The sequence below is a fragment of the Candoia aspera genome, chromosome 7 (genome assembly GCF_035149785.1).
Source record: "Candoia aspera isolate rCanAsp1 chromosome 7, rCanAsp1.hap2, whole genome shotgun sequence".
Taxonomy (NCBI): domain Eukaryota; kingdom Metazoa; phylum Chordata; class Lepidosauria; order Squamata; family Boidae; genus Candoia; species Candoia aspera.
Window position 1 is genome coordinate 32,181,003 of NC_086159.1, and position 12,779 is coordinate 32,193,781.

Here is a 12,779-nt window from a genome sequence, read left to right on the forward strand (position 1 = left end):
ATGCTAATAAACATTAATAGAAAAACATTTAAAGCACATGGAGACAAGTAAATCAAGCTCAGAACATCACCTTCATAACATATATAACATTATTATTTAGAAGTGGAAGTTCTCAACAATCTTTCAAGCTGGGCTTGCAACTCATCACATAAAATTTTACTGTTTTCTGTGTTTTTTCTCCTTGTAACTATTCCTTACCACGATCTATGTTGTCTACATTTGTAAATCCATAATGTGTTATTCTCCCCTTCCCACTGTTTGAGGAAAAAAAATAAAATACAATACAGATTTTGTATGTGTTTTGAGTATTTACTGAAAAGATCTTCCATCTCTAATATTTTGTATATATTTCTTCCTGCCTTCCACTTTTCCTTTTTTGTTGAACTTTATTTATATTGCTGCAACAGCTCTTGGATGTAAGAAGTGACATACAAATGGATTTAATTAATTAATACAATTCCATTAAAATACAATACAACAAAAATGAAATCATGAAAAAAATATTTCTCTGATATTGAAAGTTGGAAACGAAAATAGGTTGGGAAACTGTTAAGACAAGGTGGGCTGAGTGGAACATTGTAATATTCTACAGCTACATGCTACTCTTTTTGTATGTAGTCTTTGCTGGAAAGTCCATGCTTAAAAATGCCTTTTCTTGAGTTGCTCTGACAGAATAACTGCAGCTTATGCTCCCTGTTTGAAGGAACCAAAATTTGAATGAGGTAATGAAGTCACATAGGACTATTATATGCAATTTTCCATCATGATGTTTACCATTCAGATCGCTGAAAGAATCTCACCATGTCCAGGTCAAATCCTATGATGTCTCAATTGTTTCAGTATTCAACAAATAATACATATAGATCCAATTTTGATGTATTAAGTCCTATCTTTATATCACATGTATATGAAGCTAAAGATTGTTTCTACCAAGTAGGTTCTACAAAAAAAAGTTCTCAGTCTAACCAGAAAGGTAGCTTCTGACTCTACTATCCTGAATAATTGATATTTGACTCAAGAAACTCTGTGTTGGCTGAATAACATTTGACAGTTATTCTTCTTGCTGCTTACTACATATGGGGTATTTGTGCTTTTCTTTTCAGTAACATTTCTTATGAAAATACTCCCTCAGCTAGTTACATGCGGAATGTCCTTGTCCTGTCTCTGGCACCAACAAGCTACAGCACAATTTTAAATCATAATGAGACTCTCATGGATCTTAGTTTGGTAACTATTTTATTTGCATTCTGGGTAAAAGAGCTTTTTTGGCTTATTTTGTGGGCTCAATGGCAGAACTACATCTAACAGCTGCAGTCCAGTTGTTTTGAACATTACTAGTGCTGTTGATTCTGTTCTTCACTTTCCATTTTTTTCCTGCAACCTTCTCTGCCAGTTACCATCCAATTCTGTACAAGTACCTCTCCTAAAATTACCCACTTTGTTCAATATTTAGCATATGGTACAAGATTATACTCACCTAATCTAAGTAGCTGTTTTGTAAAAGAAGTATATTTCAGCTTGTGATTTATATAACCTTGTGATTTATATAACCCACCCCTTTTGTGAGTCTTAAATACTGATCCATATAATTTTCTGGAAGAGGGCCAGGCATATTAGGGAGCCTTATTAATCTGTTTAAGAAATTCATTTACTTGGGATTGTTTTCTTCAAATGACCCCAAGAGGGGAAAAGGGAGGTATCAAGAACCATTTGTAACTTCCCCTTAACTTCTCAGCATAACGAAATGTAGCATTCTAAGTATTACGTCTAGTATATAGGTTCTGTTCAGCTGAACACAGGTTCATGGATCTTTGAATTCAGTTTCTAGGTCTGTACAGGCTCACTCAAGAACCAAACTATCAGGCCCATATTCTTTTCTGATGTCTGAGCAGATAAGTCAGTTGAAGCCAGTGTGATTAAACTTCAATGCTGATTGCTCAGAGACAGAGAAGAACCAACAACAACCCTTTGATACTGATAAGCCTTTACTTAGTATGATCCTCTTCCACCACCTAGTTAGGAACCAGTTATAATTTGGCTTGTTTTATCTCCAGAACTGCCTTATGCCATCTTTGCCCTCTCACCTATCCCTTTTTTGTGTGTCTATTAAATAAAAATATTATTTTAAAATGTAAACTACCTTCAGTGCATTGAGAGGCAATAGGCTGTATGTATGCATGTGGGTGGGTGGATGGATGGATGGATAGATTTTTAGGTTAACAGCTGGTTAAAAGGAATGAACGAAATGGTGAAAAGCAAGTCAGCCTTTGGAAATAACACAACATTACATAAGTTTTTAAAGAAGCTGAAGGCTTTGGATTATCTGGTATCTCTTCAAAATATTTGCTGTTAAATATTTTGAAATAGGACCCATTTGCAAGTGTACTTAGCCTTTTGGGACTCAGCTGTAAATATATCACATCTTGAGCCACAGACCGTGAGTTTTAGTCCTGCCTTAGGTACAAAGCCAGCTGGGTGACCTTGGGCCAGTCACTCCCCCTCAGCCCTAGGAAGGAGGCAATGGCAAACTACTTCCAAAAAATCTTGCCAAGAAAACTGCAGGGATTTGTCCAGGCAGTTGCCTGGAGTCAAGACTGACTCGAAGACCCCAAAACCCAAACAAACAGACAAACAAAAAGAATGCTGAGCATGCTCACCCATACACACAAAAAGTGTGTATCTGTGTAGAATTCTGAATAAAACTTAGAGGAAAAAAACAAGCAAAGGTGTCTCTAAACAAAAAGCAGTACCAAAACAATGGCTAGGTTGCTCCCTTAACAATATGGAGAAAAACACATCCTGAAATGAATAAAAATACACTCTATACTACTTTTCATCCAAGAATGTGTTGGGATTTAACTCTCCTTTTACTGCTGCTTCTAGCTGAAAAATGACATCATTGTGGGATACTTGGATGCTGTCTTACTCTTTGGATATGCTTTGAAAGACCTTATATCTGGACTAGAATCAGTTTATCCTGCTGCCTTCCTTGACCATTTTCGGAATGTCACTTTTCAAGGTAATCACATGTCTTGTTTCTTTTAGATTATTATGGATGGCTTATGCAAGTCTCTTCAAACTGGTATCTTCCAAATGTTTTGAGACTGCAGCTCCTAGGATTCTTGTTTAACTTTCTGAGAGTTGCAATCCCTTTTACATAGAGGGGATCAAATTGGTAGCATATACTATAAAAACTAGTACCAAAAATAGAGTTTATGAAGATGTTTCTTAAAATTATCTTACAAATAATGGGGACCAAACATCTTAACAATACAGGTTGAAAGAAACATTTTTTCAAAAAGAAGGTATTCTAATTTGATTATAATTTATTACATTAATAGACGGTTCTTTGGCCAAAACTCTCAGGTTGTTGTGATTTTTTTTTTGCTCAGGTATTCTAGGTCCTCGAACCTTGGATGGATATGGAGATATTGATGTCAATTTCAGTATTCTCTACACATCAGTGGATAACTTTCAAGTGAGTACAATCTTAACACAAAACTATACATTTAGCAAGAATTAATCAACCACCGCCACCGTCTCCTAACTAAACCTTAAATCACTAGGAGAAGATAGTCCTGCAGGTGTCCAGGTCCTGAACCATGTAACCAGCACCTTGCATTATACCTGGAAGCCAACCATCAACCAATGCAACTCTTGCAGTATTGGTGTTACTGGGTGGTCTTTTGGATGGTCTTCAAGGGCAGCCCCATGTAGAGTGCAGTGGTTCAATCAAGAGGTGACCAAAGTGTGAGTGACTATAAGCAGGGCTCCTGATCCAGAATGATTCTAACTGGTACACAGATTGGTTCAGGTGAATACCTGAAGAGGCTATTCACTTGCCTAACTATACTTATTTTTATCTCCTTATATGAGAATTGGATAGTCCTTTGCCTGTGAACATTTGGACTTCCTAATATCCTTGTATGGCCCCTGGAATCCCTTCTTTAATTACTGCCAGAATTTGGTAGCATGAATATAGAAATGTCAAAATTTGTCACCAACATTAGGAAGTAAAATATCTTTAAAATTATTTATATCTTTAGCACCTTAAGTATCTAATTTTTTGGAAAAAACATGTTTACCTAGCTCACTTTGACTTCCATGTCACGTGCACTGCAAGAAACCTATACTAATTACTATTTTCATTTTAATCTGAACAAAAACTTCAGACACTGCATCAAGATAATCAAACTAACTGGCAGAAGGATTTCAGGCAGGATTTTCACCTGTTGTACCTGGAGATGCAGGGACTAAACCTGTAGCCTTCTGCATAGAAAGCACATGCTCTATTACTGAGCCACAGTCATCCAAATAGGCCCCAATAACAATCCTACTCTTGTTTTGGAACAAAGCAGAATACTGTATTAAACCATAGCTTAAACTTGATATACCATTTAGGGTAACTTGAAGCTGGTAAACCTTGTTCCTGACTCAAATAAAATGGGAAATGATGTTTAATTAGAGTTTTCCTTTTGTTGTTGTGGCTTTGAGTCAGTGTTGATTCCTAGCGACTGCTTCTTTTCTTGGCAACATTTTCAGAAGTGGTTTGCCACTGCCTCCTTCCTAGGAGTTTTCCTGGTTTACTGCAATTCAAGTGAAAGGAAATGCAAAGGGGCTTGGTGCGTAAGAAAAAGACTCCTTTATACATTGACTTAATAAGCAACACAGGAACTCAGTATGAGGTATGTGGGATACAGAAAGGGGAAGTGAAAAGACCAAAGAAAGTGACAGAGGAAATCAGTTTTAACTTTATTGAAAATCTTTAGTAATCTAGGAGAAAGGAACATCAGAGTGAAACCTCCCTCCATTTTCTCCTTCCAGTTTAAACCCCTCCTGTGGTTTGACACACATCTGAATAAAACAGTTGTGAAGACAGAGGAGCCACATTTCATCTGGAAAAAAAACATGCTGCCTAATGATACCCTTAACAGTGGTGAGCCAATTTAATTCTTAAGAAGTATATCTGTAGATGGAATCAATCATTTACACATTGTAATAACTTATAACATGTGTGCTAGGGGTATGTGTATTTACCTGAGCCACTTCCTAATGCTATCTTGTTGCTCTGGACTGAAAAAATGTTTCAGCCTCTTTTGCCTAGGTAACAATTCCCACATATAAATAGTCCTCATTTAGCAACTGCCTTGTTTAGCAACCATTTGAGTTATGACAGTGATGAAAAAATAACTTTGTGACCAGTCCTCATATTTACAACCTTCGCAGGTCTGTAAAGCAAAGGAAAGCTGAAGTAAGATTGTAAGCACAATTGTGGTTTCACTTCGTGACTGCTTCACTTAACGACCAAGTTGTCAGTCCCAGTTGTTGCTAAATGAGGACTACCTATATTTCCAACATCATGTTCCTTACTCTCTACAGTATGAGTTGCAAGCAGGAACTAATTGTTTTTGATTTACTGGATTACTGGTTTGTTGTTTTTCTCCTGTAGTCTCTAACCAGTTACAGAGCTGCAAAAATAAGAATAGCTAAAAAGAAACCAACCAGGAATTTATCAAGCAGGACATAATTACTTTGCTGATCTGCAAAATTGCTTCTGGCTTGTTCAACAAACCACAGTTAAAAACAAACTAGGACTTGCTGTTATATGTGAACAAAGTCCCACTTTAGACATGAAAGCCATCTGGGTGACCTTGGGCCAGTCACTCTCTCTCAGCCCAACTCACCACAGGGTTGTCATTGTGGGGAAAATAGGAGGAGGAAGGAGTATTAGGTACGTTTGCCACCTTGAGTTATTTATAAAAATAATAAAGGCAGGAGAGAAAATAAATAAATAAATACAGTAGATAATAAAATGAGTTGTATATATAGGTGTAACTTCATAAAAGATGCCTTTTTTCTGTTTTGAATGCCAATTTCAGTTCCAAAGCAAGTTATAATTGATCAAATATAAATATAAAAACCAAATACAAAACATTATAGAAGATTTAGCATACCCACACAACCATAGAATGTTTTCAGGCATTGTTAAGATTTATTTGATTTAACCTGTAAGATTCCTTAGTGTCCTCTTTCTCCATGATCAAGAACTCACTGCAGCTGGCTTATTCTTGGATGGAGAAATGATTTTCCTATTTTCACCAATCCTTTCTTTATCCTCCCAGGCTGAGGAAAACCCTGCTTATTGAATAAAGAGTTGTTGCTATGGAAACACTGTGGTTGCCCTTGAGAAATAAGTTTGAAAGGTTACGATGGTTGCATGACCAAATATTATCCACTATATGAGATCTAGGAAGAGTATTTTGAGCTGAAAATTAATGTTCAGATACTCAAGATACTGAAGACCACACAAATAATCTCTCTGATAACAAATGTTCTGCATCTCTTGCTGTTTACATGTTATAGCTTTTCAAACTTGGAACTGATATTGTAGGACCATCATTTCCTACAGTGTACCTATTTGTCTGTTTTCCCCCAATTTCTAGTCAAAGCCATTCCAGAATTTTGTAGGGTGTGAAACTATTCTTAAAAGCTAGTTCTGCCATTTTGTGGATAAGCAAGCTACCCTGCCATCATTTTGCCCACAGGATGCTCTCAAAATTCTAAATGTGCCCCTAACTGGAAAGGATTTTGGACCTTGCCATAACCAGTGCTGCTGCAGCACAACAAATGACCTTTGTTTGGCATGCTACCATGGAATAACACCAATGGCTGGTAAAACACATTCACTTCTTAGCAAAATTGTTGGCTAAAAGAGATGGGGAGTGATATTACTAGTTTAAAAGAAAAGTGACCCTCCCCTGCTCAATGAATTTTCCAAGGAAGGTAAGGAATGAATATGCAGAGTTTATAAGTTTACGATAGCCTTCCCTCTCTTCCTAATGGCAGGAGGTTACAATATCCTAGAACGACGATCAAAAGTAGGTGTCCCAGAGGGGATGGTATCAGCCCATGTGCTTTGGCCCCAATCCCCCCACCTCTCTAAATGTCAGCAGCAGTAGTAACTGATGGTTGAATGACAGTACTAGCTTAGTTTTCCCCAAATTACAGTTCTCCAGATGTGTTGGGACTCACACATCTAGAGGGCATCAGGTTATTAAAGGCCTTAACATGCAGAAAGAAAGCTGTATGTCTGGCTGAGGAAGTTATCAAAATTGCATCCAGGTAGGTGGGAATTTCCCAATTGTTTGTTTCACCCTTGATTCCATTTAAGCTTTAATCTTGTACACTATGATTTCCATTAGCTGTGGAAAGGTCTTCTCATTTCCCATATCAGCTTTTATTACTATCATTATAAATATGACAGAGCTTCAGTATTTAATGCACCCTTTCAGGGAAAAAAATATGGTATATCAATAAATGCCAAGATTCTGATAACTATGGGACATTTCAGATGCAGATAGCAAACAGATAGTGAATATGTTGCCAAATAGCTGATGTGCAGCTTTCAGACTTTGTACAAACAGTAGCTTAACAATACTATTTTCTTTTAATTTTCTTATTCAGAAAAGCATTCCAAAAGAATTTCTGGTACATAGTTCCAAATGTTCCAAGAAAATGTTCTATCTATAGCCAAATTAAATTGCATCATGAAATATTGTGGCTCCATAGATTGCTGTTCTGCTTCTCACTGCACAGGTTATTGCATTGTTCTCAAAAGAGGGTTAAACAGAGCTGTAAGATTCAGCGCAGAAAATAAAAGAAGGAAAAACCTCTGCACCAAAATCCTGAACATATAACCTGTTCCTCATTGCCTTATATAATTAATTTCCTCATTTGATCAGAAATTCACAAAAGTAATGTTATTATAATGCCTGCTATTAAATACTCCAATTAAATTGGGGAGAAAGAAAATCAGCTGGGAAGGCACCCAGATTTTTCCCATTGGAATAATTTTAGCCACTAGGGGGCAGCAGCATATCAGAAATATATGGTCTTGCTATTCTAAATTCCCAGTGTTAGCTTGTAATTTTATTTAAAATGTGCTTGGAGGTATTTAGCCTCCTGTCATTCAGCTTAGGGTGCAGGGCAGACAAGTATCTTGTAACCTACCAAGAACATGTGCTTGGTAAGTGCTCTTTATATTGGTGACCTAACATCCTGCTTCCATGATAGGAAAAGCCAGCCCAGATGTTTTAACAAGGATTACCTTGTTGCCACAAAAGAAGAAAATAAGGCTGACCCTTAGCTGAAAAGGTAGATGGAGTGGATAGGTGTATGCAAAGCAAAATAAGTAAATGTCAATTGTTATCAGAGAAGGAGTAAATGCAAGAACTCCCAAAAAATTTAGCATAGAATTATTAGGATTGTAATGTCAACAGTAATCCATTCCTTCCCTCTTTCTCAAAACTAGAATAAGTAACTGTTACATTCACTTCATTTTTGTGTCGTGATCTCAGGTGTATCTGCATCATTGGAGGTACAGAATAATTTTTAAAAGGAAACTATAATTCTATACATACTTGTGGAAGAAGAAATCCCATTGAGTGGATAGCAATTATAGTTTAAAGTTGCAACCTATAAAACAAAGCTGGAAATAAGTCCTACTGAGCTCAGTGAGTCTTACTTAAGAGTAAGAATGCAGATTCCTACTACATAATTATTGCTAATACTGGAAATGTACATCCTATAACTCACAATGTGATTAAAAATAGAGGCAACAATAAGCAAACAGGTATGCTTGTCACCTTCAGCAAAGGATCGTTACCTTGTCATGGTGCTGGAGCTTGAGCACCTCAGTGATGCCATGAGCTAAACTGTGAAGGGCCACCCAAGACAGGAAGGTCATGACAGAGAGGTCAGACTAAATGCGATCCCTGCGGAAGGTAATGGCAACCCACCCCAGTATTCTTGCCGTGAAAACTAAATGAATCGGAACAACCAGAGATATGTCGGTATACCATCGGAAGATGAGACCCCCAGGTCAGAAGATGGTCAAAATGCTACTGGGGAGGAACAGAGGATGAGTTCAACTAGCCCCAGACGTGATGACGCAGCTAGCACAAAGCTGAAAGGATGGCTAGCGGCCGATGGTGCTGGTGGTGAATGGCAAATCCGATGTTCTAAGGATCAACACACCACTGGAACCTGGAATGTAAGATCTATGAGCCAGGGCAAATTGGATGTGGTTATTGGTGAGATGTCAAGATTAAAGATAGACATTCTGGGCATCAGTGAACTGAAATGGACTGGAATGGGCCACTTCACATCAAATGACCACCAGATCTACTACTGTGGACAAGAGGACCACAGAAGAAATGGAGTAGCCTTCATATTTAATAGTAAAGTGGCTAAAGCAGTGCTAGGATACAATCCAAAAAACGATAGAATGATCTCAATTCGAATTCAGGGCAAGCCATCTAACATCACAGTGATCCAAATATACGCCCCAACCACAGATGCTGAAGAAGCTGAAGTAGAGCAGTTCTATGAGGATCTGCAGCATCTACTGGACAACATCCCTAAAAGAGATGTTATTTTCATCACAGGAGACTGGAATGCTAAGGTGGGCAGTCAAATGACACCTGGAACTACAGGTAAGCATGGCCTGGGAGAACAAAATGAAGCAGGACATAGGCTGATAGAATGTTGCCAAGACAACTCACTCTGCATAACAAACCCTCTCTTCCAACAATCTAAGAGACAGCTTTATACATGGACTTCACCAGATGGACAACACCGAAATCAGATTGACTACATTCTTTGCAGCCAAAGGTGGCGGACATCTATACAGTCGATAAAAACAACACCTGGAGCTGACTGTAGTTCCGATCACGAACTTCTTCTTGCACAATTTAGGATCAGACTAAAGAGATTAGGGAAGACCCACAGATCAGCTAGATATGAGCTCACTAATATCCCTAAGGAATATGCAGTGGAGGTGAAGAATAGATTTAAGGGACTGGACTTAGTAGATAGGGTCCCGGAAGAACTCTGGACAGAAGTTCGCAACTTTGTTCAGGAGGCGGCAACAAAATACATCCCAAAGAAAGAGAAAACCAAGAAGGCAAAATGGCTGTCTGCTGAGACACTAGAAGTAGCCCAAGAAAGAAGGAAAGCAAAAGGCAACAGTGATAGGGGGAGATATGCCCAATTAAATGCAAAATTCCAGAGGTTAGCCAGAAGAGATAAGGAATTATTTTTAAACAAGCAATGCGCGGAAGTGGAAGAAGACAATAGAATAGGAAGGACAAGAGACCTCTTCCAGAAAATTAGAAACATCGGGGGTAAATTCCAGGCCAAAATGGGTATGATCAAAAACAAAGATGGCAAGGACCTAACAGAAGAAGAAGAGATCAAGAGAAGGTGGCAAGAATACACAGAAGACCTGTATAGGAAGGATAACAATATTGGGGATAGCTTTGACGGTGTGGTCAGTGAGCTAAAGCCAGACATCCTGAAGAGTGAGGTTGAATGGGCCTTAAGAAGCATTGCTAATAACAAGGCAGCAGGAGATGACAGCATCCCAGCTGAACTGTTCAAAATCTTGCAAGATGATGCTGTCAAGGTAATGCATGCTATATGCCAGCAAATTTGGAAAACACAAGAATGGCCATCCGATTGGAAAAAATCAACTTATATCCCCATACCAAAAAAAGGGAAACACTAAAGAATGTTCAAACTATCGAACAGTGACACTCATTTCACATGCCAGTAAGGTAATGCTCAAGATCCTGCAAGGTAGACTTCAGCAATTCATGGAGCGAGAATTGCCAGATGTACAAGCTGGGTTTAGAAAAGGCAGAGGAACTCGGGACCAAATTGCCAATATCTGCTGGATAATGGAAAAAGCCAGGGAGTTTCAGAAAAACATCTATTTCTGTTTTATTGACTATTCGAAAGCCTTTGACTGTGTGGACCATAACAAATTGTGGCAAGTTCTTAGCGGTATGGGGATACCAAGTCATCTTGTATGCCTCCTGAAGAATCTGTATAACGACCAAGTAGCAACAGTAAGAACAGACCACGGAACAATGGACTGGTTTAAGATTGGGAAAGGTGTACGGCAGGGCTGTATACTCTCACCCTACCTATTCAACTTGTACGCAGAACACATCATGCGATCATAAGGAAGGCTGAGAGAAGGAAGATAGATGCTTTTGAACTGTGGTGTTGGAGGAAAATTCTGAGAGTGCCTTGGACTGCAAGAAGATCAAACCAGTCTATCCTCCAGGAAATAAAGCCAGACTGCTCACTTGAGGGAATGATATTAAAGGCAAAACTGAAATACTTTAGCCACATAATGAGAAGACAGGACACCCCAGAGAAGATGCTGATGCTAGGGAGAGTGGATGCAAAAGGAAGAGGGGCCAACCAAGGGCAAGATGGATAGATGATATTCTAGAGGTGATGGATTCGTCCCTGGGGGAGCTGGAGGTGTTGACGACCGACAGGAAGCTCTGGCGTGGGCTGGTCCATGAAGTCACGAAGAGTTGGAAGCGACTAAACAAATCAACAGCAACATGCTTGTCACTGTATCCATTCAGGCTGCTTTTTTAAAAACTGACCCACAGTGTTTGGAAAAAAAATTTTAAGTGACTGATTCTAAAACCAATATTGTATATATAATGTGACTACAGCTAAAAAGGAGTTAAAACAATTTTTAAAACACCAAAACCAACAGAAACAAAAACATAGTGTGTCCAAGGCTGGACTCATTCTTTGTGACTTCCAGTCTTCTCTAAGACTGATTCTGTACAATGCACTGCAATAAAAGCAAAGAAAATACATTTTGCCTTGGAGTGTTGTTCGAATCTGGCCAATTGTAGTTTATTAAACAAACCATGGTTAAAACAAGACATAACATAATGTGAAAAATCAGCCTAGCAGTCATTGAGGCTAGACAGTAGGGCAAAACCAAACCAAACCAAACCAAACCATTTCAGATAGAATATGCACATGGCTACAAATCCAGGAATACCATTAGGCCCAACTGCTTTTTCTGACAGTGTCAGTTCCTCAGCTTGAGAGTTTTGTTCCTAAATCTCTGATAGTGAGATACTGATGCTAACTTCTTGGAAGGCTGGAATCATTACAGTTCAAAATAGTGGCTGTTGTATAAAATCTACTATTTTGTTGTGCAAGCTATATATAGTACTCTAAGTTTATTTTATTATTCTTTGGTCCATCTTTTAAAATTTTTCTTAAGGATCTCAGATTACCTATTCCTCCTTTTGCAGGTCCCCACATCCTGATTATAGCTGTTTTCACACTTACTGCGACGGTGGTGCTAGTTCTGTTCATTGCTTTGCTGGTGCTGAGGTATGATTTCTTACATTGTCCTTCTTGGGCTGAAAATAGGGGATTTGTAGTCCAACACATCTGGATGACCCCTGACTGGGAAGGCTGGCATAGGCCCACAAATACCTTCAGAAATGTGCATCATTCAAGTCTTCCTTCTGCAAAAAATACTCAGCACAAATACATTAGACTGCATAAACCCCATCACTCATTTTTTTCGACAAGATTCAAATTTACAATTGCTACTCACTCCTTTTTTATTATTTTTACTGTATAATATATAGTAAAAAAAGAAAACAAAGGAAAAATACAAGTCCTAACCCAAAATAAAACAAGAAAAATAAACCTCAGTTAAATAACAAAAATTATTCTTTTTAATTGTAATTAATATGTAACCATAACTCAGTTTTTAAACAACAAATTAAAACTTGCCCCACAGAATTATATCAACCAGTTTTTTCATTTTTTTGATAAAGGGCTAATCCAAAGGCTCAGAGTGAATACATTTCTTCAATCCAGGATTTTAAGTTTAGAATTATTTTTCTCCCCAAGCACACAAAATTATGTTTCTAGCTACTCTC

The 12,779-nt window shown here is 38.1% G+C and overlaps 1 protein-coding gene across 1 annotated transcript in view; it reads left to right on the forward strand.

Moving 5' to 3' along the window:
* The window catches only part of GUCY2C (guanylate cyclase 2C), a 95,225-nt gene that overhangs the window by 32,262 nt on the left and 50,184 nt on the right, over nucleotides 1-12,779 (forward strand). Inside the window, exons 7-11 of the mRNA XM_063308528.1 lie at nucleotides 1,104-1,227; nucleotides 2,884-3,019; nucleotides 3,393-3,478; nucleotides 4,825-4,936; nucleotides 12,138-12,219. Of these exons, the coding sequence (XP_063164598.1) occupies nucleotides 1,104-1,227; nucleotides 2,884-3,019; nucleotides 3,393-3,478; nucleotides 4,825-4,936; nucleotides 12,138-12,219 (540 nt within the window). The remainder of the gene's footprint in view (nucleotides 1-1,103; nucleotides 1,228-2,883; nucleotides 3,020-3,392; nucleotides 3,479-4,824; nucleotides 4,937-12,137; nucleotides 12,220-12,779) is intronic.